The 27,470-nt window shown below is 41.7% G+C and overlaps 2 protein-coding genes across 12 annotated transcripts in view; both read right to left on the reverse strand.

Annotated features, from left to right (window-relative positions):
- Positions 1-12,465, reverse strand: part of LOC129867069 (multiple C2 and transmembrane domain-containing protein 2-like) — a 42,843-nt gene extending 30,378 nt beyond the window's left edge. The window contains exons 1-8 of one of the 2 annotated variants that reach the window (XM_055940217.1): positions 12,366-12,465; positions 10,887-11,084; positions 9,971-10,667; positions 9,015-9,074; positions 8,815-8,911; positions 607-749; positions 314-390; positions 83-194 (exon numbers count right to left, since the gene is read on the reverse strand). In XM_055940217.1, the coding sequence (XP_055796192.1) occupies positions 83-194; positions 314-390; positions 607-749; positions 8,815-8,911; positions 9,015-9,074; positions 9,971-10,667; positions 10,887-11,041 (1,341 nt within the window). In that variant the 5' untranslated portion in view covers positions 11,042-11,084; positions 12,366-12,465. Of the gene's footprint in view, positions 1-82; positions 195-313; positions 391-606; positions 750-8,814; positions 8,912-9,014; positions 9,075-9,970; positions 11,085-12,365 lie in introns of both variants that reach the window. The other variant, XM_055940216.1, reaches the window with a different exon arrangement.
- Positions 12,466-20,757: 8,292 nt separating this feature from the next.
- LOC129867070 (myocyte-specific enhancer factor 2A-like) overlaps positions 20,758-27,470 on the reverse strand; it is a 124,554-nt gene continuing 117,841 nt past the window's right edge. For all 10 annotated transcript variants that reach the window (XM_055940221.1, XM_055940220.1, XM_055940228.1 and 7 more), the window contains 3 exons: positions 25,124-25,241; positions 24,841-24,964; positions 20,758-24,653 (listed from right to left, as the gene is read on the reverse strand). In XM_055940221.1, the coding sequence (XP_055796196.1) occupies positions 24,278-24,653; positions 24,841-24,964; positions 25,124-25,241 (618 nt within the window). In that variant the 3' untranslated portion in view covers positions 20,758-24,277. The remainder of the gene's footprint in view (positions 24,654-24,840; positions 24,965-25,123; positions 25,242-27,470) is intronic.

The following is a 27,470-nucleotide window of genomic DNA, read 5'->3' on the forward strand; positions in this document are numbered from 1 at the left end:
ATTTATGGACAAACTTGAAAATATCGAGATTGAAAATCTGAGATGCAACATTATTTAGAGACTCCAATCAAATGAGGCTTACTGGTCTTTTGATCGTAGAACCTCTGAAAGTTAGGCATGTGTCAATGACGATGACGCCCATGTCATCCTCCAGACTGCTGGGGTCCTCCAGACTTAGCACCATCTCACTGGTCCTGGACAGAGAGAGATACAGACACATACAATAATTTACCAGATTGAGCCTACATAAGAAGTTCTGCAGTTTACTAGATGATATACAGGCTGAGTGATTAGTAGTGTGTGTATTACTCACTTGTCTAATTCAAGGTTTTTGATCACAATTGTGCTGGAACCCATGAATTCATCAGTGGTACGGTCCTTATCATAGACCTACAGCAATTAGAAACACCATACTCAGTATAAAATATGGGTTTCGTATGTCAATCAGGCTTTGGCACAATTAACTCTTATTGTATGCCAGTTGTGTATCCTATGCAGGCCATAGCTATGACACTTTTAAGACAATATAAGTACATTGTCGTGCATGTGTAGGTGTTACTTAGACTTACTTTGTAAGTCAAAACAACAGATTAATGGGATACTCACCCTCACGTCGACAACCTGCTCCCAATCCTGCAGGGGGAAAGAGAAGGACTCACTCCATTTTGGATTCAGGTTCTTATACACAACTTTGCTTTTGTAAAACGTCTTTCCTTCCAGTTTGAACTTGACATAAGGATCACTTGTACCTAGAGAAAATTAAGGAAGATGGAATGTTCAGATAATAGCAGATAAAAACCCTTATAAGATAACATTATCAACAAAATCAATCATGACACAAAATCATACTTGCTAAGGGGTGAGTATCATAATTTACAAAAATGGTATAAAAAAATATATCACATATATTTTTTTATATATATGACAAGACAGATCCGCACCCTCCCCCCAGCTAGATAAATCAAAGAGCGGTTGTGTGAGAAACTGAGATATGCAGGGAGGAGGTGCACCCCACATTTATTTCAGAAAACAGAGGGATGTAGCTGTTTAATTGTGAAAGAGTAGAAACTCTCGCCAGCATGAGAGAAGCAGCAAATAAAGTCCAGAAACCAGGAGCAACCGGTGTTAATCTCCCAAGCCTGTTAAGAAAGTCTGCCTGGTGGTGGGGTGGGGGGGACGGGGTGTCTTTGTTTCAGCCATTGCATGCAGATTGGCTGAAAAATGAAAGCCAGTCCCATGCCTTTATTTGTATGGAGGAATAAAGGGGTGCTTGAGAGAGCCTGCAGGGAGGCTTGAATCACATGACAAAGCCCTGCGGGGATGGGCTGTCAGGCCTGTCAGCTCCCCACTCCAAATGAACATCTCCCAAAGGCAGGCAGGACCCACAGCAGCTCCACCCTGCCAGTCTGTGACAGGGAAACCTCCAGGCAACTTGACAGGAGGAGAATGTGGCAGCCAGTGAGAAGAAAAGCTCTGGCATGACTGAGAACGGTGACGATGGAAATTAACAGTGAAAAAAAGGGAGAACAAAAACATGTAAGTGGGGGCTGGTGGCAAGGGTCCTTTCAGAATATGTAATGACAGTGGATGGTGTTGGTGGGTCTCTGGCACCATGTTGATTGTTGGGAAAACGGTGGAGAGGCAGCGGACGTGTGGGGATTGCATCATCATCATGGTGCCATCCTGTCAGGAAAAGTAAGGTCTCAACTAGCAGGGAGCTGTAGCTCGAGACAACAAGGCCAGGGAAGCCATGGCCACAGTTACACAGGAAACCTCAGCACAAGCGGAGGGCTACATCATTCTATCCTCCTGATTCCTGCTTACAAGAAAAAACTAAAGCAGCAAGGACCAGTGCCTCGCTTAATACGGAAGTGGTCAGATAATGCAGATGCTAAGCTACAGGACTGTTTTGCTAGCAGAGACTGGAATATGTTCCGGGACTCATCCGATGGCATTCAGGAGTATGCCACATCAGTTACTGGCTTCAACAATAAGTGTATCGATGACGTTATCCCCACAGTAACCGTACGTACATACCCCAACCAGAAGCCATGGACTACAGGCAACATCTGCACTGAGCTAAAGGGTAGAGCTGCCGCTTTCAAGGAGTGGGACTCTAACCTGGAGACTCATAAGAAATCTCGCTATGCCTTCAAACTAACCATCAAACAGGCAAAGCTTAAATACAGGACTAAGATTGAATCCTACTACACCGGCTCCGATGCTCGCGAGGCCCAGCCGCGAGCTGTCCAGTGACAAGCCTACCAAACAAGCTAAATTACTTCTATGCGTGCTTCGAGGCAAGCAACACTGAAGCATGCATGAGAGCACCAGCTGTTCCAGATGACTGTGTGACCATGCTAGCCGTAGTCAATGTGATTAAGACCTTGAAACAGGTTAACATTCACAAGGCTGAAGGGCCAGACGGATTACCAGGACATGTACTCCAAGCATGCGCTGACCCACTGGCAAGTGTCTTCAATGACATGTTCAACCTGTCCCTGGCCGAGTCTGTAACACCTAAATGTTTCAAGCAGCCCACCATAGTCCCTGTGCCCAAGAAACTGCCTAAATGACTACCGACCCATAGCACTCACATCTGCAGCCATGAAGTGCTTTGAAAGGCTGGTCATGGCTCACATCAACACCATCATCCCACTACAATTTGCATACCGCCCCAACAGATCCACAGAAGAAGGAGAATGGAGTGCTGCATCAGATGACCTGGCCTCCACAATCACCCGACCTCAACCCAATTGAGATGGTTTGGAATGAGTTGGACCGCAGAGTGAAGGAAAAGCAGCCAACAAGTGCTCAGCATATGTGGGAACTCTTTCAATACTGTTGAAAAAATCATTCCTCATGAAGCTGGTTGAGAGAATGCCAAGAGTGTGCAAAGCTGTCATCAAGGCAAAGGGTGGCTACTTTGAAGAATCTAAAATACAAAATATATTTTGATTTGTTTAACACTTTTCTGGTTACTACATGATTCCATGTGTGCAATTTCATATTGTGATGTCTTCCCTATTATTCTACAATGTAGATAATAATAAAACGTTAAGACACACCTTTGACTGATTAGGTGTGTCCAAAATGTTGACTGGTACTGTACATATTACCTCAACTACCTTGACGAAACTGTACCCCCGCACATTGACTCCGTACCGGTACCGCCTGTACATAGCCTCGTTATTGTTATTTTATTGTTGCTCTTGAATTTTTTACTTTAGTTTATTTAGTAAATGTTTTTCTAAACTCTTATTATTCTTAAAACTGCATTGTTGATTAAGGGCTTGTAAGTAAGCATTTCACAGTAAGGTCTACAGTAACACCTGTTGTATTGGGGCAGCAGGTAGCCTAGCGGTTAGAGTGTTGGACTAGTAACCAAAAGGTTGGAAGATCAAATTCCTGAGCTGACAAGGTAAAACTCTGTCATTCTGCCCCTGAGGGACTGTTAACGCACTGTTCCTGTGCTGTTGTTGAAAATAAGAAATTGTTCTTAACTGACTAGCCTAGTTTAAAAAATAAAATTGATGTGTTTGACAAATAACATTTGATTTGAAACGGAGAAAATAAAAAGCCTACATATCGCAGCGATGGTCAGTCAGGCGATGAGGTGAAACTTAAGATTGGAGATCTAAACTGTTCATAAAATCAAACAAACAAAATGTTGCAGTGATGTTTGGTTTTCACTAGCAGAGGAGAAATGAATGAAGGCCACAAGTTACTTTCAAACAGCAATTCAGTCTATTGACACTTGAGGTTGCTGCTTCCCCAAACAAAACCCCTTTGCATCCCTACAAGTCCACAATAACAATTGACAGATGACTGAGGAAATAAAAAAAATGGAGGTATGCATTTGAGTTATATTTTGGAGGTGAGATTAGATCATTCATATTCAGAAAATGTTATGTCTAACAATCAATCCTTTTTTGGATCCAGACCCCAAACAGTCAGTTTGTATTCCACAGTCGTTGAGTATAATTCAGGGATGGGCAACTTTGATGGATCCGGCCCTAGTCTTTTGGGGGCACTAAAGGCCGCTACACACTTCACGCAAACAGAGCGACGGAGCGTCGTATATGTTCCGTTCCACAATTTGAGCCAAACAAAAGTATTTAGAACTACGTGTGAAAACCACGCTCTGTCGTGTAGGTGTATAGGGCCATTAAGCGAGATTTGGTTGGGGGGCTCCCCCACCTTGCGGGCAAAACATTTTACTGGCCCCTGTCTTGGCGGCAGAGAGAAAAGTTGGTTTTAAAGTTAATTACCTGCAATTTGACAAATTTTTGCCATGGGGCAGAGAGAATTGAGCAATTGTATAACACATCTCATGCAATTCCACAAATTTTGCCATGCGACAGATATTTATTTAGCCAGTTAATTTCCTGCAATTCAATCCATTTTTCCATGGGGTGCAGATAAATGTTTGCAGTTTTAAAGTAAATTTCCTGCAATTCTACACATTTTGCCATGACTTATGCCATGTTAATGTGATATCTGAGTGAGAGTGACTAACAAAATCAATGGAGGCCCCTTGGAGGTCAGGGCCCCTGGGCACGTGCCATGCATGAACGGTTGGGATTCGGTCATAATTACTACAAGTTTAGATAGCTGACTAGACTAATTTACCAGTCTAAAAATTGTTAGCTGACATGGCTAATTGAGTGACTGTCAGTGACTGATAAAACAAGAGAAAAACTGCTGATGCACAACCAAGTTTCTAAATTGCACCTTGTGTATTCTACTATTTTAACTCTCAAAAGTACATTGAGACCCTGACTGAGTTCCAAAAACAGTTGCCCATCCCTGATCTAATCTGTGTAGAATATGACAGAATGCTATATAATGACATTCCAACAAGTCAACATCTACTGTCCTATACAGACTGAACTCATAAGTATGACAAAGTAAACAAACATTTCAAACTATAATGATGTAAGATCAGGGATTTCCTTTCACGGGTTCAGAACACACAAAAAGGTGAGAACTTCTTAGGTTGTATTTTAGGGAATCTCCAGCAGGTGGCAGTTTGTCATTTGTGGCAGGAAAATAGTTTGCCAGCAGCTGCAAAACATTGCATGCACTCCCCAACTGACTTAACAACTTAGCCTCTAAAATTTGCATTGGTTATTAAAACCACACCACATAATTTGTTTCTCCACACATGTTTGCTTACATAGAAACCGCCACAGTGCTTCGCAATCTATTCAGCACACCACTAGGAATACTGTGGTGGAGCTTGGCTGGCAAAATAAACTTCTGCATTATACGAAGATGATCTATCTTTTCCAAAGTGACAGAAACATATCTAAGATACCAGACCCATGTAACCTCTAGTGTAACTACTAATATGTAGTGGAGCAGTGTGTGCTTCCATAAGGAAAGGCTCCCAGGTGTGTTTTGGCGACAGAGACCAAATCTGGTCTGACTGCATGCCTTTCTGGTGTCTCCCTGCTCTTCACCGACAACATTTAACAGGGACCTTCACTTGTAAACAGTAGCATTGATCAAAAGCATTGTCATTAGGCCTACACATACTGTAGACCACAACATTTCCCTCTGTGTGACTTCTGTGTGTATGAGACACACTCTGAAAGTCAGGGCGGGATTAGTGTTGAGTGAAAGTGGAACACAGTTTCTATTGGAAATTACTATAGTAAAGCAAACTATTTGAGGGACAGTTTCACCAAATATACACTACCGTTCAAAAGTTAGGGGTCACTTAGAATTATTATTATTTTTTTTAAAGAGAAGCACATTTTTGGTCCATTAAAATAACATCAAATTGATCAGAAATAAAGTGTAGACATTATTAATGTTGTAAAAGAATATTGTAGCTGGAAACGACTGATTTCTAATGGAATATCTACATAGGCGTACAGAGGCCCATTGATTAAAAAAAACTTTAGCAATTTTGTTAGCACAGCTGAAAACTGTTGTGCTTGATTAAAGAAGCAATACAACTGGCCTTTTTAAACTAGTTGAGTATCTGGAGCATCAGCATTTGTGGGTTCGATTACAGGCTCAAAATGGCCAGAAGCAAAAACTTTCTTCTGAAACTCATCAGTCTATTCTTGTTATGAGATATTAAGGGTATTCCATGCGTGAAATTGTCAAGAAACTGAAGATCTCGTACAATGCTGTGTACAACTCCCTTCACAGAACAGCGCAAACTGGCGCTAACCAGAATAGAAAGAGGAGTGGGAGACCCCGGTGCACAACTGAGCAAGAGGACAAGTACATTAGAGTGTCTAGTTTGAGAAACAGATGGCTCACAAGTCCTCTGTATGCCTATGTGTCACGCCCTGACCGTAGATTGCTTTGTATGTTTCTATTTTTAGTTTGGTCAGGGTGTGATGTGGGTGGGTATTCTATGTTGTAGGTCTAGGTTTTCTGTTTCTATGTGTTTGGCCTGGTATGGTTCTCAATCAGAGGCAGCTGTCTATTGTTGTCTCTGATTGAGAGCCATACTTAGGTAGCCTGTTTTCCCACTTGTGTTTGTGGGTGGTTATTTTCTGGTTAGTGTTTGTTGCTCCTGTCAGAACTGTTCGTTGGTCGTTTTATTGTTTTTGTTTGTGTATTCATCTTGATTAAAAGTTATGGATACGTACCACGCTGCACTTTGGTCCACCTCTCCTTCTCCCGATGACAATCGTTACACTATGTAGATATTCCATAAGAAAGTCTGTCATTTCCAGCTATAATATTAATTTACAACATTAACAATGTCTACACTGTATTTCAGATCAATCTGATGTTCTTTAAAATGGTCAAAAATCTGCTTTTCTATCAAAAACAAGGACATTTCTAAGTGACCCCAAACTTTTGAACGGTGGTGTATAATCTCAATTGCTCTGCTTCAGTTTGTCTAAAACAGTGAAAACATACTGTTTAGGGAAGCTAATGTGAATTAACATATGTCTTTACGCAGGTGAAAATAACGATGAACAAGAACAGCATGCTGTAATCACTGTCAAAAATACATTCGACACAGGTAGGTGCCCTTTGTACAGTATGTGCTTCCACAATAGTTTTTTAAGATCAGCAAAGTAAATATGATTAATTGCTTTGTCATCATCTGACTCAGCATAATATCCTCCTCCTCAAATTGTAAGTATGTACGGTTGAAATCGGAAGTTTACATACACTTATGTTGGAGTCATTAAAACTTGTTTGTCAACGACTCCACAAATGTCTTGTTAACAAACTGTCGTTTTTGCAAGTTGGTTAGGACATCTACTTTGTGCATGACACAAGTCATTTTTCCAACAATTGTTTAGACAGATTTTTTCACTGTATCACAATTCCAGTCGATCAGAAGTTTACATACCGTACACTAAGTTGACATAGCCTTTAAACAGCTCGGAAAATTCCAGAAAATGATGTCATGGCTGTAGAAGCTTCTGATAGGCTAATTGCAATCATTTGAGTCAATTGGAGGCGTACCTGTGGATGTATTTCAAGGCCTACCTTTAAACTCAGTGCCTCTTTGCTTGACATCATGGGAAAATCAAAAGAAATCAGCCAAAACCCCCAAAAATTGTAAACCTCCACAAAGTCTGGTTCATCATTGGGAGCAATTTCCAAATGCCTGAAGGTGCCACGTTCATCTGTACAAATAATAGTACGCAAGTATAAACACCAGGGGACCACGCAGCCATCATACCGCTCAGGAAGGAGACGCGTTCTGTCTCCTAGAGATGAGCGTACTTTAGTATGACAAGTGCAAATCAATCCCAGAACAACAGCAAAGGACCTTGTGAAGATGCTGGAGGAAACAGGTACAAAGGTATCTATATCCACAGTAAAAAGAGTCCTATATCGACATAATCTGAAAGGCCGCTCAGCAAGGAAGAAGCCACTGCTGCAAAACCGCCATAAAAAAGCCAGACTACAGTTTGCAACTGCACATGGGAACAAAGATCATACTTTTTGGAGAAATGTCCTCTGGTCTGATGAAACAAAAATGGCCATAATGGCCATAAAGACCATCGTTATGTTTGGAGGAAAAAGGGGGAGTCTTGCAAGCCGAAGAACACCATCTCAACCGTGAAGCACGGGGGTTGCAGCATCATGTTGAGGGGGTGCCTTGCTGCAGGAGAGACTGGTGTACTTCACAAAATAGATGGCATCATGAGGGAGAAAAATGTTGTGGCTATATCGAAGCAACATCTCAAGACATCCGTCAGGAAGTTAGAGCTTGGTCGCAAATGGGTCTTCCAAATGGACAATGACCCCAAGTATACTTCCAAAGTTGTGGCAAAATGGCTTAAGGACAACAAAGTCAAGGTATTGGAATGGCCATCACAAAGCCCTGACCTCAATCCTATAGAAAATTTGTGGGCAGAACTGAAAAAGCGTTGCGAGCAAGGAGGCCTACAAACCTGACTCAGTTACAGCAACTCTGTCAGGAGGAATGGGCCAAAATTCACCCAACTTATTGTGGGAAGCTTGTGGAAGGCTAACCGAAACGTTTGACCCAAGTTAAAGGCAACGCTACCAAATACTAGTTGATCGTGGGTAAACTTCTGACCTACTGGGAATGTGATGAAAGAAATAAAAGCTGAAATAAATCATTCTCTCTTCTATTATTCTTAAAACAAATTGGTGATCCTAACTGACCTAAGACAGAAAATGTTTACTAGGATTAAATGTCAGGGATTGTGAAAAACTGAGTTTAAATGTATTTGGCTAAGGTGTTTGTAAACTTCTGACTTGAACTGTATATATCAATACACCCAGCATGCCGCAGAGATTACATTCATCCATATGTAAACCTCCAGAAGTTCCAGTTACTTTCCTTCCACTTACCATTGCGGTCTCTGATGACCAGGTTCTTGCCCTCCTTCAGGTTGACAGTGAGGAGGTACTTCTGAATAGGACCAGGTAGGCTTCCTGCTCCCATAGCCTGTCAATGAAAGGAATCACATTAATATGATGCTCTATAGTCTACAGCCTTAGTGTTGTCCATTATCATTAACAAGGTCTGGATGTCCAAGTCCAGTACTCACATTGTTGCCGGCTTGATCCTGCAAGGGCTGGGCATAGAAGTCATTGTGCTCGTTGGGTAACTACGGGAGAAGCAATATCAAAAACACAAGCAAGAAAGCATATCAAAAAGACATCTACAAAGTATGGAACAAAGTTACGTGTTATAATGTTCGGGCGTTCGTCATTCTTGACCAATGTTGAACTTACTATAATTGTGGCTGCAACTAGTTAGATCAGCAAGTTTCCGGCCATGCATAGCAAACATCAATTAGACAGATCCACAGATAACACCTTGGAAGTGACTTCAGGTCTACACAAAAGCTTTGAAAAAATGTTTGCTTCTATTTGACATCATATCGGGCTCCCAAGTGGCACAGCGGTCTAAGGCACTGCATCTCAGTGCTAGAGGTGTTACTACAGTCCCTGGTTCGAATCCAGGCTGTATCACATCCAACCGTGATTGGGAGTCCCATAGTGCGGCACACAATTGACCCAGCGTCGTCCGGGTTTGTCCTGGGTAGGCCGTCATTGTAAATAAGAATTTGTTCTTAACTGACTTGCCTAGTTAAATAAAGGTTACATTTCTGACAAAGAACCACTGAAGCATTATCTTAAGCACAATCCATGACTTTAAGCAATTCTATTGTAATGGATCTAGAGACTGATCATAGAAAACCTTGAGGCAGAGAGCAGGCATAACAGCTCAAGAGTGTGAAGAACCAGTCCACATAATTTGAATGTGAAAAGAGAGCTTGCAAATGTTCATGCTAATGAGACCACAGTGAAAATACACTACGTCAAACATACTGTCTTATGGTCACTAAAGTTTACTGTGACCTAGATACATTTATTTTATATCTAAACGTGTGTGAAAACTGTCTTTTAGCCCGTATTTTGACTTTACACTGTATGCACTAGGCCTATAACTATATCTGTGGAGGTTATGATAAAGTTCAATATTAGTGGGTCATCTGACCTCAATGCCTTCCTGAAGCTCCCTGCAGAAGATGTCTCTGATGTCTGTGGATACGGGGGGCTCTGGCATATCCAGGTCCTCAGAGTCAGTGGGCCAGAACGTGTAGGGTTCTTTCTCTAATGGGGTTCCACACGCAGAACCGTCCACACTGTCAGCAGGGGTGCACATCCTGTCCGGGGTGCCCATCCTGTCCGCCCTGTTCACTGGCAGAGACCATCTATCTGGAGGGATGTTCAATCTGTCCTGTGGATTTGGAGGAACAGACCATTTCACTTCTGCTGGTTGTTTCCCTCCCTCCCTGGAAGCAGACCAACTCTCTGTAACTAGGTTTGTTTGGTCAGAGACAGAAGAAGCTAATCTTTCAGCAGATGTACTCACTCGGTCCCTAGCAGCCACTCTGTCTTCAGAGAAGAGCAATCTTTCTGTAGAAACATTAATTTCCTCCACTGATGAAGTCAATCTTGTTGTGCACACATGTATATTTGGAGTATTTGATCTCGGGGTAGGTATGGGTGGGTTCCCTCTATCCGCTGGTGTTTTTACTCTTTCTGCTGAAGTAGAAGAAGCAGAAGAAGTTGATCTCTCTGCAGGTGTGTTCCATTTGTCTGATGGCATGTGGATTCTGCCCATAAAGGTTGCCATGTCCTCCTCTTCTGATTCATCATAGAGCGTTTGTGTCTCCACAGGTGCACTCATTCTAGAAACAGACACATACATGTTATCTTTGAAAGCCAAATCATACACAGTCTTTCTACCTGAGGGGCCTACATCAGTTGCAGTCAGCCTGTCCATGAATAGAGGGACTGAGATAAAAGAGGCGTTATCACTTGAACCTGAGGAGCTGCCAAATAAGATGGCGTCCGAGGCTGTGGAGAATGCACTTTCTACTGCAGAGAATTCAGCTTCCTGAACAAACCTCAGGTCCGGCACTGACATACTGCGTCTATAATGCAGGGGCTTGGGCTTTTTCTTCTCCAGCTTCCCCGGGGTTGTCTTCTTCTTTATGTTGTTCAACTGGGTCTTGGTCTTCTCACGCAGGTTCTCCCAGACAGTTTTCTTCTTGGGGCCCATGCTGAGTGATGCAGAAGACAGGCTACACCCTTTCACACAGAGACTGCAAAGACAAGATAAAATTACAGCATTATTGGTTCATCCTTGACAGTATATTGACCCACCCGTTGGTCAATCTAAGTAAGATAATAACAAAAATCCCCATCAAAATCCATCAGTTTAAGCTAGAGATATTTTTTGTATGGACTGTGTCTCAATCCTCCGCATCCGCCTGTCAGCCTTCCGCATCCGTGGTGGAAGATGGCTGAGGTACAGCGATGTTTGTCAGACCATGAGACATCCGGAAACTCCGTTTTCTCACCTTAACATATGTATTGTCCGAATGGTCTGGGCTTACACTGTGAAAAGGGGAGACTCTCACTCTCACGATGGTGTTCTCCGTTTTGCTTTACGACCCCCACAAGTGTCACGGGAGTCGTCTGAAGGTAACCCATACAAATTAGTGGAAGTATGGAGATAGTTTGTGCCAACAAAAATAAGGGGTTAAATATGTGTAAATATATATATATTTCCTGGGCTTTATTATATGTCCTAGATATAGGACAGACACTTCAAAACATTATTCCTTGTGATTAATTTTCTAACTGTCTTTTTTGACATTTATGAATGTTTTATTGAATGTGTTTCTATGGTCTATAGTTGTAAAGACCAAATGCTATATTTTATCAAATAATTTTGAAATATATATTTTTTTAACCTAAAGGGGTCCTAAAATGCAAAATCAAATAGAATCATGGTATGACCATCTTAAGACAATTCCATATGTTAGCTTAGTGTGTACGCACATTTCTGGGTTCTCATCAAAGAAGTGCCGTTCATAGCGTATCCTATAGAGATTGTTAAAGGCCCAGTGCAGTCGAAATTCAGTTTTTTGTATCCTATTGTACAACTGTTCATGAAACAACACTGTAAAAGTGTGGAACAATTTCATCAGTTTCTTTTCCTGATAGTTGCTCGTTGAAAATACAATCTACACAGGACCTTCTAATCAGCAGGTTTTGCATGGGTGGACTTTCGGCTTTCCTGGTGACATCACCAGGCGGTAAATAAGTTAATAGACCAATAACAAAGCGAGTTCCAAACCTCTCTGCCAATAACATCTAGTTTTCAGGTTTCCCCTCCCCACTCAGATCACTCCTAGCAAAATTCTGGCTTGATAAATACTTTTTTGCTTTTGTTTCTTTTTACAATTTTAATGTTAAAATGTACAGGAATGTACTTGTTACTCAGAAATAATTTGATATTTATATAAAACCGGCTGCATTGGGCCTTTAACAAATTATCATCATATTACATAATTAAATATGAAAAAACATCCACATACCTGTTTAGACAGTACACCGCTGCTTCACGACCTTACAGAAAGGAAATATAAATATGTTCCAAGTATGTTGTTTGAATCTTCCAGAGAGCTAGTGAGTTGACAGTCATCAGACAACAGTATGGTGAAAATGAGGAAGTCACTTGTGAAGGAACTTATAAATACATGCTCTTGCTTCAAGACAGGTTTGACGATTGGTGGAGAGAAACAACAACGCCAAACAGGCCACACCAGTTCCACCCTTTTAATGTTCATGGCCCAACCAGGTGAGTTTCATCACAAGGTAATGCTTCCTGTCCACCAACAGCAGGTTTAAGTGGTGAACTAGCTTGTATGTCTTTACTTACCCCATTCATAGATGCAAACTACCTTTAGCGCATATTGATGAAGGTATCTTCTTACCGTGAATTTTTGTTAAGAGCTCCGACAGTCGGTCTGAACACACATTGTGTGTTCCTGTGGTACGGTTTTGGAAACATAAGGAATGTATCTTTCATACCAGGGAGGCATCGTTTTCAAAAAACACAAGGTTAAATTATTACACACCTTTATAGGGTTATGGTTAGCGTACAATATTCCCTGCCATTTTGGGTGCTACGTCACTCACCTGTTTCTGCATATGCACAAATGTGCATATTCTGCGGCAGAACCTGCCCTAACTTGTTGAAAGCAGCAGGGAATTTTACCCTGGTGCCAACATTGCCTTTGTTATTTCCTTACTTACAATAACTTTGTACACGTTTGTGTTCATGCAACAAAGTAGACTAAATTAGCTGCACTAGCAAGTGAAAGGTAAACGAAGAAGAAAAAAATACAACAAAATATAGCTAGCTATCTCTGCTGCTTCTCCCAAAAAATGTAAGAAATGTATTTGTTCAAAACTGTTCAACTATTGTGTTTCTCTCTTTGAGTTAACTACTCAAAACACTTTATGCACTGCAGTGCTAGCTAGCGGTAGCTTATACTTATAATTATACAAGATTCATTGTCTGATCCTTTGATTAGATGGACAACATGTCAGTTTATGCTGCAAGAGCTCTGATGGGTTGGAGGACGTCCTTCGGAAGTCGTCTCAATTACTGTGTAAGTCTATAGAAGGGAGTGAGAACCATGAGCCTCCTAGGTACTGTATTGAAGTTTATGTACCCAGAGGACAGAAAATAGCTGTCCTTTGGCTACACCATGGAGCTAACCTAGAGAGTGCTGTTGAGCTACTATAGACCTTTATTGCAAAACAGTGTGTTTTAATCAGGTTTTTTGGTGACGTGAATAGATTTAGTATAGTTTCATAAGTTCTTTTGTTTTTTAATGTTTCACTATTTATTTTTCTTCTTAAATTCACTGACTAGGATGGTCATCTCTTCCTCCTCTGAGGAGCATCCACTAGTGTACAGGAAGTGCATGTTTTGCATTTGTGAAATGATTTTGAAGTGATATGAAAGTAAAGGGCTTTATGTTTCTAGAACCATATTGCAATTGATAATCGAGTCACGTTTGATGGCTGCTTTGGCTCCTAGAGCAAGTCTACCTCTGAAAATAACATAAAGCATTCAATTTCGAGGTTGGTTATATTTGGGTGTGGACTTGCACTGACTGGAGTCATTTTCGTTGGTCAGGATGTGTTGCACCTGGCCCCTCATTAGTCAGTTGTTAGTTTCACCGGTGCTGGCACAGGTGTCAGACCCTGACGTTAGAGAGCCTTTTTATTCTCTATTTTGGTTAGGTCAGGGTGTGACTAGGGTGGGTACTCTAGTTTTTGTATTTCTATGTTGGCCTGGTATGGTTCCTCCAGTGATGATCCATGGCCCGGAGCCTCCCGTGATGATCCATGGCCCGGAGCCTCCAGTGATGATCCATGGTCCGGAGCCTCCTGCGAGGGTTCCCAGTCCAGAGCCTCCAGTGAGGGTTCCCAGTCCAGAGCCTCCTGTGAGGTTTCCTAGTATGGAGCCTCCTGCGAGGGTTCCCAGTCCCTAGCCTTCAGCGAGGGTTCCCAGTCCGGAGCCTCCGGCGACGATCTACGGTCCGGATTCCCCGGCGACGATCCACGGTACGGTTCCTCCGGCGATGATCCACGGTCCGGAGCCTTCGGCGACGATCCACGTTCCGGAGTCTCCGGCGACGATCCACGGTACGGTTCCTCTGGCGATGATCCACGGTCCAGAGCCTTCGGCGACGATCCACGGTCCGGAGCCTCCGGCGACGATCCATGGTCCAGTTCCACAGAAGCGGGAGCGGAGCGGGGTCTACGTCCCGAACCGGAGCCGCAACCGAGGCTAGATGCCCACCCGGACCCTCCCCCATAGAGTCAGGTTTTGCGGCTGGAGTCCGCACCTTTGGAGGGGGGGGGGGTACTGTCACGCCCTGACCTTAGAGAGCCTTTTTATTCTCTATTTTGGTTAGGTCAGGGTGTGACTAGGGTGGGTACTCTAGTTTTTGTATTTCTATGTTGGCCTGGTATGGTTCCCAATCAGAGGCAGATGTCCATCGTTGTCTCTGATTGGGGATCATATTTAGGCAGCCTTTTCCCCACTGTGGTTGTGGGATCTTGATTTTGTATTGTTGCTTTTTCGCCCTACAAAGCTGTACGTTTAGATTGTTACGCTTTCTTGTTTTGTGCCGGTTATCATAAATAAAAATGATTAACCTACCCCACGCTGCATCTTGGTCCGAACATCCTTCCAACAACGATCATTACAACAGGTGATATTTAAGAGCTGCAGACCCAATGCTCTAGTTGGCATGAGAGCTGTTGAACGACTGCTGTTTAGCACTCTCTCTAAGTTGTGAAACCAAGCCTTTTATCTTGTCTCACCTGTTTTATTTGCACTCCCTTACCTGTTGTGGGTTTTCTTTTCCTTTAGTTTGTCTGATATCCGGCAAAGCGAGTGGGCGTCCATGGTGTTTAAGATCCTACTCGAGGTTGCTTTGCCAGCACCCAGTCAGGAGGAACCCCCATGGATGCCTTTCGGAACACATTTTAAAAACCCACCTGTTTCCTTCTGGTTGTCAGTGGCTCATTTGTTAGTTACCTTTTTCTGTTGAGGAGTGATATTTTGGGTTTCTTATTGGGGAACGTAACAATCTTAAGACGTAACGGTAGGCTCGTCTACACTCCTTAAGAGTAAATTGTTGGGCTAGTCGTTACTATTCTTCACAGACCATTTACAAAGGTAAAGTAAAGGCACAATGACGATCATTCGCTACTTTAAATAAATAGAGATCATTTGTTGAGCAAACAAACAGGCCTACAGTGTGGACACGGAAATCCTCAAGTTATGGAAGTGCTTCAAAACAAAGGAACAGTAGGTCACTAATGGACCCAAAAGATGAGTTACTGTACAGTATGTCTAACATTTGTACATTCTGTAGCCACAGAAATTAAAATGAAAGTACATACACAGGAATGCTTTGATGTACATATTATTAATGGGCAAACAATATGATACAGATGGATTCTGAGTCATGGAGTCTGAGTAAAGAATGCTGGCTATGGCTGTGATCTAGTACTACTGATCTCCAGCACTAACATCCAATCACTGCATCACTTGTCTGTAGAAAACATATCCAGGCTCTGTTTCTTTCATTCATCTCCATTTGTTTACAGTGCAACATGGTAAAGCCTAAGCTCATCAAAAGTGAGCATTTATGTTTGCTGAGAATCAACAATAGCTTTGTCCACACACGGATGTTAATACAACAGGCCTAGCGATGCTCAAACACTGATCTTCTCTGCATAACAGTGGTGACTCTGTGACAACCGATGCATTTGAGTCTGGACCAAGCCTTGTTCAATATTTGCCAATGTCTTAGAGCTCAGGCACACATGAAAGAAGCCCCAGCTTGGCAACCAGTTAAAAGAAAGGACTTGGGGCCCAGAGTGGGCAAGCCCCTGTTGCAGGTGGCCTGTTGCCCTCTATCTCAAACAGTCCAAAATCCTGCCTGGTTACTTTACACATGCACACTGGACCTCTTCCAGTACCATGCACAGGTGGCCCAGAACACTGAACCCCAAAAACATGCACTAGTGGAGCACTAGAGGTATATACGCTGGTAGAGGACAGAGATTAGTAGGCCCATGAAAGATGGCCTGTAACACAGCGCTTTCAAGTGGCATTGGTCCATTCAAGGGGACAAAATGCACTCATTAGAGTTGCCTTCTGCACTCTTACGGCCGAAGTCTACAACAGCGCAATACATTGAAAGTGCCGAAGATACATTTTTTAGATTGCTTGTACATTTTATTCATACCTTTTTTGGAAGTACATACTGGCCAAACGGTAATAAATGAAGATGGTTGCTCAGCAAAACCTCATATTTGGAGAATAACAAATGCATTTTGACATAACACTTGCAGAGCTTTCGAATGGGAGTTTGAATCTGAGCTTCCTGGGCGTTAGAGAGGAGACATGTCATACATTTTTCAGTTTGTGGCAGCTAGCAACTGGAATGAGCTGCAACACCACTCAAACTGGACAGTTTTATCTCAATCTCTTCATTCAAAGACTCAATCATGGACACTTACTGACAGTTGTGGCTGCTTTGTGTGATGTATTGTTGTCTCTATCTTCTTGCTGTTGTCTGTGCCCAATAATGTTTGTACTATGTTTTGTGCCGCTACCATTATGTGTTGCTACCATGTTGTTGTTAATTTGTGTTGCTGCCTTGTGATGTTGTCTTAGGTCTCTCTTTATGTAGTGTTGTCTCTCGTCGTGATGTGTGTTTTGTCCTATATTTATATATATTTTTTATTCTATTTTTAATCCAAGCCCCCGTCCCCGCAGGAGGCCTTTTGCCTTTTGGTAGGCCGTCATTGTAATTAAGAATGTGTTCTTAACTGACTTGCCTAGTTAAATAAAGATTCCATAAAAAAACTAAAAATAATCTACGTCGACATCTCTAACACACAGATAATGGGGCGTATAGACATATGCTCCAACGTAACATAGCAAGAACGGTCGCTAAGTGCATCATCTTCAATGCATGGGAAATATGCATCGTTAAAACACTGTTATCGCTATATGGAAACCTGGGACTGGTGTGGCCTGTTTGACCCTGTGGTTGCTCTCCACCATTCGTCAAACCTGTCTGGAAGCAAGAGCATGTATTTCTAAGTACCTTCACAAAGGACATCCTTATTTACACCATATTATTGTCTGATGGCAGTCCACTGACTGAGCACCGCTGACCTCTCCGTCTGGGTAGAATTCCGCCTCCGCCTATCTTAATTGAGAATGAATGGGAAACTCTGCTGCCACTTCCTGTCTGGAAAGCCCTTTACTTAGGTCTTAGGGCTTATTGTTTTTTTGCTCCAGAGTCCAATGGTGGCAATCTTTACACCATTCCAGTCGACGCTTGGCACTGCGCATTGGGACCTTAGGCTTGTGTGTGGCTGCTCGGCCATGGAACCCCATTTCATGAAGCTCCCGACGGACAGTTCTCCCGACGGACAGCTGATGTTGCTTCCAGAAGCAGTTTGGAACTTGGTAGTGAGTGTTGCAACCGAGGACAGACGATTTTTACGCGCTTCAGCACTCGGCGGTCCTGTTCTGTGAGCTTGTGAGGCCTACCACTTCGGGGCTGAGCTGTTATTGCACCTTTCCACTTCACAATAACATCACTTACAGTTGACCAGGGCAGAAGTAGCAGGGCAGAAATTTGATGAACTGACTTTTTGGAAAGGTGGCATCCTATGACGGTGCCACGTTGAAAGTTGCTGAGCTTTTCAATAATGCCATTCTACTACCAATGTTTGTCTATGGAGATTGCATGGCGGTGTGCTTGATGTTATACACCTGTCAACAACATAAATAGCTGAATCCATTACTTTGAAGAGGTGTCCACATACTTTACTTTAGTATATTTAGTGCAGGGGTAGGTAACCCTGGTCCTGGAGTGCTGCAGGCGCTTCATGTTTTTGATTTAACCAACCTGGAAGACCAGGTGTGTTGAATTTAGGCAATAACTGAACTAATCAATTAGCTCAGTCGGTCCGGTGTTGTGCCTAGTTTGAACAAAATCATGCAGTACCTGCGGCACTCCAGGACAGGGTTGCATACCCCTGATATAGTGTGTGTAGTTTTTTAAGATTGAAAATGTTTCATATTTCCAACGATTACAAGCACATATTCCTGTTGATATGTCCCACAGTTATTACACAATGGCATGTGAATACATTTATTTTATTAATCAGTGGTGGAAAAAGTACCCAATTGTCATACTTATAGATACCTTAATAGAAAGTTACTCAAGTAAAAGTGAAAGTCACCCAGTAAAATACTACTTGAGCAAAAGTCTAAAAGTATTTGGTTTTAAATATACTTAACTATTAAAAGTAAATGTAATTGCTAAAATATACTTAAGTATCAAAAGTAAAAATCCATATATTAAGCAAAGCAGACGGCATAATTTTCTCATTTACAAAATGTACGGATAGCCAGGGGCACACTCCAACACTCAGACATTATTTACAAAATATGCATTTGTGTTTGGTGTATCCGCCAGACCATAAGCAGTAGGGATGACCATGTGTTCTCTTGATAAGTGCGTGATTTTCACAATTTTCCGGTCCTGCTAAGCATTCAAAATGTAACAATTACTTTTGGTTGTCAGGGAAAATGTATGGAGTAAAAAGTACAATATTTTCTATAGGAATGTAGTGAAGTAAAAGTTGTCAAAAATATAAATAGTAAAGTACAGATACCCCCCAAAAATACTTAAGTAGTACTTTAAAGTATTTTTACCTAACTTTACACCACTGCATTGTATCACCGACCTGCTGCCAACTCACTTTCTAGCCCAAAGGCTGGCAGATGGTGATATTGAGTCATTTCATCTTATCGTAGAAAAGGAATTTATGCAGCTGCCTATACACTCGTACTCTGTGGTGGAAAATGGTGTTTCATAAAAATGTATGCATATTTTCCAAGTTTTCTTCTGCCTTCTCGCCATTAAATCGAATTGAGGAGGAAATCGACGCCTTTGCAGCCTGAATGGAGAATGCTGAATTTGCAAACCAGTTCACGGGGGATATGAGTCTATAGCCAGTTACTAACATTAACTTTGGATGGTAAGATAAAGTAATCATATTTCATGTACAGTTAAGACCTGAAGCTAGTTCAATTGGACACCTCCGTCAAATTCAACTCTAAACCCAGGAGCCAGTTTCACTGATTTGTTGTTCCACTCTAATCAGGGACTGATTTAAACCTCAATATCGCCATCTGCCGGCCTTTGGGCTATGTTGTGGGGTGTTTTCCTAATATCTTTATCCATTGAATGCTTGTGATTTTACAGGGTATATCCTGATATTGTGAAATGTATTGGCTATTTGGTATATTGGCTTTAGAGAAATATTGATTATAGGATTACATATTATTGATGAAATAGCCTACCTGTTCAGTTATAGGCGATCTGCCTAGTTTGGAGGCACTCTGCAGAAGCCAGTCATTGTACGTATGTATTGAAAGTCTACGTAGGACAGAGTTCATCAATGTCTTGTAAATACTTGTGGATCCAGCTTACCTTCTAGCCCAAAACCTGTAAATATACAACAGCATGTTGCACCTGATTCCATCTGACTATTTATGCTTCACACACCCTGACAGTAGGGTCCTCCTATTTTACTGGTAGTATTAAAGTTAGCATATGATGGCTAATAAATGTATCAATTATGGTCAGGCTATGCAGGAGTTCCAGAATATTTTTCACATTCACCTGCCAGTAAGCATTGGTACTGCACAACTGTAGTTCAACATTCCTGCCTGTGTGTACAGTGAGTATACGAAACATTAGGAACACCTTTCTTAATATTGAGTTGAACCCCTACCTTTGCCCTCAGAACAGCCTCAATTTTTCGGGGCATGGACTGTACGAGGTGTTGAGCATTCCACAGGGATGCTGGCCCATGTTGACTACAATGTTTGCAGTTCTTGTCACAAACCAGTATGCCTGGCACCTGCTACCCTACCCAGTTCAAAGGCACTTAAATATTTTGTCTTGCCCATTCACCCTCTGAATGGCAAACACGCACAATCCATTTCTCAATTGTCTCAAATCCTTCTTTAACCCGTCTCCTCCCCTTGAAGTGGATTTAACAATTTAACAAGTGACATCAATAAGGAATCATAGCTGTCACCTGGTCAGTCTATGTCATGGAAAGAGCAGGTGTTTTTAAGGTGTTGTATACTCAATGTATAATAGCCTGTAGTGTCTGCATGAAGGTTTTCCAAAAAGATCAATGACAATGTGAACTATTCGGTTTGAAAACGCACTTCCTGCACTTCTGTATTATGAGAGCCAACTTGTGCTGACCTTTTGTGAACATAAAATGATGCATGTAAATAATTAGGACACTTTCCTCTCCATCACTCCCATATGAAGGCACATAGAGTTAGTGTTCAAGCATACATTTAGGTGTTTAATAAAGCTGACAGTCTCTATTGTTTGGGACTTCACAGGTGAACAAAATCTAGGTAAGGGAGTTGTTCACGTCATTTCATACAGGATGAGTGAGAGAACCTAAAATACACAGTAAAAGCCAATAGTTTTACTTTTAGTGAATGTAGAATACAAATGTGTACAACAATCTCTAGCTTGGTATCTTAGTCATTCAATAAAAAGTTCACTAGAATATTTATTGTATAATGAAGATAAAACAACACATTCAAGGGAAATAAAATGCAGATGAACTTAAAATTCTCTCTTGATTTTGAAAAAGTTTGTTTCATTCATGGCAACAAAGTCCAGCTTGTGCCGCCAAACGGTTTGAGCATCCAAACCGCAAACAGCTTCTTTAAGTGAACTATTAACTACAACAATTACCAAACACATAGTTCTGTTTTGTAAAAGCCATAAAGCAAAGCAGTGTAGGCTTACTCTTGCAAAGCAAAGTGAAGAAAGTACTTCAAACAAAGTTCTGTTGTCTCCTTAAATCCTGTTCTTTCACATTCAATAGTTGTGCATGTTTTTACACAGCACATGGACCAAAAGAGCAAGTCTATCCCTTTACATTCTCAATACATTCCTTGTGTGAATCTGATTTCAGGGGAGTGCAGGGTGGGCAAGATTATCCAGTCTATGTACTGTAATGTATGTCAGCTTCTTTAGCTGTAGGAGTGCACGTTTGGAGCTTTGTGAGGCTTTTCTTGATGTATAACATGAGTAATTCTTTGGGATAAGGCTATTTTCTAACCGTGCATATAAAGAGTGAACCTAGAAAAATTCCCTGATATCCTATCAAGTGCTAAAGTGTGCATGTAATTGTGTGATGAAGTTATAAAAAAAGACTGCTACTGCCTTTTAAGAATAGTGTACTGATATTATTGCTATTCTGTAACCTGAAATGTTAAATTTGATATTAATAAGTTATGTGGTGTTTATAAATATTTCTGAATTGATCAAGACTGAGGAAAACAATGTGTGTTCAAAAAGGTTTACATGATTTCAAATTGATGTGCAACTGCCTATCAAGCTCCCTCACACAGTGGCACTTAAGGACTAAAGGTTAACAGTCATATTTTCATCTGCTCAGGCCCTGTCGGCCCTAAGCACATAGTTCCTACTTCATCATATCCGCAAATCTTCATTCTAGTACTGAGGGTGACTATATGGGACTTGCAATAACATCTAATAGTAGACTGGACCCTTTAAGTCACATTTTGTTGGGGTCCCATCTGGACAGAGTATGAGTTGTAAACTACATATATCACTATTGGCTTATGGCCAACTGCTATGGATCAGATGAAAGGGGTGGAGGTAGGCATGGAACAGAAACACACAAGGGAAAATATAGCAAATATAAAGAGAGACTCCTTTTGTACAACACAATTCTCATACAAATGTGTGCAATCCGGCAGTGTGAGATCAAGTCAATTCAGTTGCATTGTCTCTACTATGTTTTAGCTGCTGAATTCTCTGACACTTTGCCACTGTGAGGATTGGTTATAATGAAACCAGGGCCACCTGTAACAGACAATGACCTAAATGCCTCTGCATGGTCTGATATGCTCACACAGGCAAACATACAACAGTGAAACAACAAATGGCTGTTTCCCCTCACCAGTACCACACCCTGTTTATGTCATCTTGATTTCTGGATTATTCATTTCCTACTAGTGATGGGGCATTTACAAAGGATATTTTACTGTGCCAATTTATAAAATGGCTAAATTTTATACATAATCATGACTGAGATGTACATTTAGGCTATGATATTTACAACGTTTGTAACTTAGTTTACTCAGTGTGAAAAAAATCCACCAGAGTGATCTATCAATGGACAATTTAATTAACCATAAATAGGTTTATTGGCATAGTTCATGAAATGGCATGTCTTTCGATTGAGCTAAGCACAATCACAATGGGCGGTTTTTCAATGCTGAGATGGGACCTTGGGTTTGAAAGTTGGCAGAGTATCCAGCAGCTGCAGTTAAATAGTTAACACAATAGAAGGAACCATGTTATCCTTCACATTGCGATTTTCCTTCACAACATACGGTATACAGGAACTTTAACCTCACAGCACTGTTATTACAATTTCCTAGGGACAGACATTCACCACTATTAAAGGGAAAATGACCCAAAAAACGACTCTGGAAATAAATCCACTGATTTAAAACGGTAATAACAAAATTTTTAAGAAAGCACAGTATAATTAACAAAATAGTAAATATTAACCAGTGAATACTCTACTTAATAAGGATCTCGCTGGGTAAACATGGCAGTAATCCACAAAAATATACCTTTTTCTTGAATCTGGTGATGGTACAATACATACGTACTTAGCTACACCAAGGTGATAAATATTAAAGTTGCTATTTACATAACAAAAGAAAACATTTGGCTCAAATTTAGAATTTTACAAACAGAACAGCAAGTGTTCATGGCTTTAGATATTGATTCAAGATCTGGCTTGCATGTCTTCATATTGGTTGTAACAGAGCACAGTAAAAACATAGCTAAGTTAAAACAATTGTTTTTGAGAGAATTGCTAGGAAAACATAGCTACAAAATAACAGAAATAAACATACAGTACAGCTTTGGCTTACATTACCAATGAATTGTTGGAGCAATGAGAATATTTCTTACTATTACTATGCTACCAGTTCAACTGGATGATTTCCCATTATCTTAATTTCCCATATCAGATTATAAAATGAATATGTTATTATTGCAATATACTTTTCCTCTCTTTTAGAACTAATCACATGACTCTGAGCCATGTCCTTCACATACATTATAGTTTTTCCTGTCTCAAACCCCACGAGAGAAATTCTACCTCTTTCAAATGAAAAACAACTATGTTGTAGTGTCTCTGAGGTCGATTTTGTTTTAAAATTAGATTTCACATCGATTTGATTTAATAACTTAATAGAAGAGACAAATTGAGTCAACATTGTATGAGCTTAAAGGTGTATGCGGTTACACCATCATGTTCTGAAACTTGAGCTCTAACAGTGGACGCCACAAGCAGGGGCCCTCAGCCAGTAGGCAACACTCTGAATTTCTTTTGATTGTTTGCAACTTGCAACCACAACAGCAAAAACAGCAACTACAAGTAAGTGCCAGACTAGACCAGTGACTACAATAAACTAGATTGTTTCATTTTCTTTTTCTTTGAACATCGGACTCCTGAAAACATAATCTGATTGCACCCAGTACCTGATAACGTCTGTTTGTGTACATAAATCAGTCCAACTACTTGAATGCTCTTCTTATTCATGTGAGACGTATTTCATTTAGATATGTCCTTTAATTGTATTTGCCATTCTCCTTCTTACAAAATTAAATGGAGTTAAATAATAATATTATAATGATAACTATAAGGACCTTTCCTACCCCATCCATCTCTCCCCCAAGTCTACCCCCTCCCTCCCTCCCTCTGAGTAGCTGGTGACTGGAGGCTTGACCAGGTGGCTCTATGTCACCCAGGTGTCCATGCGCATGCGCTTGACAGAAGGGCTCGCCCTGTTTTCCTCGGTGCCGGTTGGGGGTCTGCCCAGCCCCATGGAGGAGGAGTGGAAGTCTGGCCGGTGGTCCTCGCGGTCGCTGCCATCGTATGAGCTGCAGGAGGAGCTGAGGCTGTCCACTGGTGAGCGGCCCAGGTCCTGCCGGCTGGACGCCTGCTGCTGCTGCTGCTGCTGCTGCTGCTGATGCCGCTGCTGTTGCTGCTGCTGGTGGAAGCCAGAGGGGATGACGCGCTCCCGTGGAGGGGAGATGGGTTCTGACTTGATATTGATGTTTTGGCTGGTGTTGATAGAGAGGTTGGAGCCCTGAGGTAGGTGACCACCACCCCTGTGAGAGAAACAGCACGGGCTCAGTGGCCATTTGGAAAGTGACATAGATCAGGTTCTTGGAGTGGTGGTTGGAAAAGGGATATTTTAAGGAGTACAAGCTATGTACTTTGAATGTGTATATAATGTGTGTTCGTGTGTGGGTTTCTTAATGTGTATGTGCGTGTGTTTGCTAGTGTGTTACTCACACCAAAGAGCTGAGAGCTGCCTGGCCCAGTTGATGTTGTTGCCATGCCGACATGGAGCCCAGAGAGAGCCCTGGAGAGCCGAAGCCCTGTAGGGAGGAGATCTCTGCACTGCTCAGGGAGTACTCTGCAACAACAACAGCACCAGAGAACAGTGAGTTACACACAATCCCCCTCCAACTGCTACTGCAGCAACACCTCTCACCACAGGAGACCAGGCCAATCAGTAACAGCCAGGCAGGCAGGGCTGAGGCAGCCGTGGCAGGGGACAGAGGGGTAGACTCACCAGTGTTGTAAGCGCTGGGCATGCCTGAGTAGACCAGGCCTTGAGGAGGCAGGCTGGGGGTGGTGACAGACACTACTGGGGTGGCCAGTGTCTGGGAGCTGCTTAGCCTTTGGGTGTTCTGCAAACAGAACCAGGAAAACACAGATGTAATGAACAAAGCAACAGTATGGCCCAATAGGGCTTACTGTAGTGAACCCAAATTATACATAATCTCAGTTGTTATAGATTACATTTGATATGTTTTTAAGTAGTAACTTGATAAAGACCATTAATATTGTGACAATGAACAAATGTGTTGTGATACTACTTTTCACCAAGAGGTGGCATTGTAGCTTCATGTCACATGTAGCTACAATCCAGATAACATATTGAGGCTTGTTATATGACAACGGCTTGACAATATGCGCAATAAGCATAAAACTCAATCCCATTAAGGAAAGACATCGCATGTTTTTGTCCAATATTGAGAAGAGGGCTGTTGTTTGTGGATGAATCTCTTAACAGATATTCAATGTAGGGATTATGGATAAGGGAATATAGTTGTGAAGTATGATATCGTTTTACCATATACAATAGTGGGATTGGTGCTGATATGCAATCTTTTTCATATTCAATTTTCCTTACAAGCTAAGGCAAATGCTCTTCAGCACTCAAGTTGTTTACAGATGGCAGATTTCTTAAGCCTAATACAAAAAGAGACGGGTCCTACATTTGGATAATATACAGTAGCTAGTACTAACTCCTTTAAAACCGCAATCCTGGCTGCAGTGGCTGGCATGCTGTCCCAAGCACAGTCACACACAACGCAGTGCCTTCATGCAGCAGCAACAGGACCACACAAGCTCTGAGGCAGCCTACTACACTCACCAGGCCCACACACTCACACTGAACTCATTTCCCACAATTTATAGATCTATGCATGCTTTATTCAAATCTTCTGAGGATATAACATTCTGTCCATTATGTACCTCTATCAACTTTGAATGCTACACTTGTTTGTTCTGATCTAAAAGTGAGACATACAGCGCATTCGGAAAGTATTCAGACGACTTCCCTTTTTCCACATTTTTACGTTACAGCCATATTCTTAAATGGATTGAATAAAAATGTTTCATCAATCTACACACACTACCCCATAATGACAAAGCGAAAACAGGTTTTTGACATTTTTGCAAATGAATATATATATATTTTTTAAAGACCCTTTCCTATGAGACTCAAAATTGAGCTCAGGTGCATCCTGTTTCCATTGTTCATCCGTGAGATGTTTCAACAACTTGATTGGAGTCCACCTGTACAATATTAAATTGATTGGACATGATTTGGAAAGGCACACACCTGTCTACATAAGGTCCCACAGGTAACAGTGCATGTCAGAGCAAAAACCTAGCGATGAGGTCGAAGGAATTGTCCGTAGAGCTCTGAGACAGGATTGTGTCGAGACACAGATCTGGGGAAGGGTACCAAAAAATGTCTATAGTAATGAAGGTCCCCAAAAACACAGTGGCCTCCATCATATAGTTTCCAGACAGAAGCCACTCCTCAGTAAAAGGCACATGACAACCCCCTTGGAGTTTGCCAAAAGGCACCTAAAGGACAAGATTCTCTGCTCTGATGAAACCAAGATTGAACTCTTTGGCCTGAATGACAAGCGTCATGTCTGGAGGAAACCTGGTACCATCCATACGGTAAAGCATGGTGGTTGTAGCATTATACTGTGGGGATGTTTTTCAGAGGCAGGGACTGGGAGAATAATGAGGATTGAGGGAAAGATTAATAAAGCAAAGTACAGATGGATCCTTGATGAAAACCTGCTCCAGAGCGCTCAGGACCTCAGACTGGGGCAAAGGTTCACCTTCCAACAGGACAACAACCCTAGGCACACAGCCAAGACAACACAGGATTGGCTTCGGACAAGTCTCTGAATGTCCTTGAGTGTCCCAGCCAGAGCCCAGACTTGAACCCGATCAAACATCTCTGGAGACCTGAAAATAGCTGTGCAGCGATGCTCCCCATCCAACCTGACAGAGCTTGAGAGGATCTGTAGAGAAGAATGGGAGAAACTCCCCAAATACAGCTGTGCCAAGCTTGCAGCGTCATACCCAAGAAGACTCGAGGCTGTAATCACTGTCAAAGGTGCTTCAACAAAGTACTGAGTAAAGGGTCTGAATACTTATGTAAATGTGATATTTCTGTTTTACATGTTTTATACATTTGCAAACATTCCTAAAAACCTGTTTTGGCTTTGTCATTATAGGGTATTGTGTGTACAGTTATTAAGAAAAAAACAATGTCATAAAATGTAGAATAAGGCTGTAACATAACAACATGTAGAAAAAGTCAAGGG

This window comes from Salvelinus fontinalis, chromosome 12, assembly GCF_029448725.1.
Source record: "Salvelinus fontinalis isolate EN_2023a chromosome 12, ASM2944872v1, whole genome shotgun sequence".
Taxonomy (NCBI): Eukaryota; Metazoa; Chordata; class Actinopteri; order Salmoniformes; family Salmonidae; genus Salvelinus; species Salvelinus fontinalis.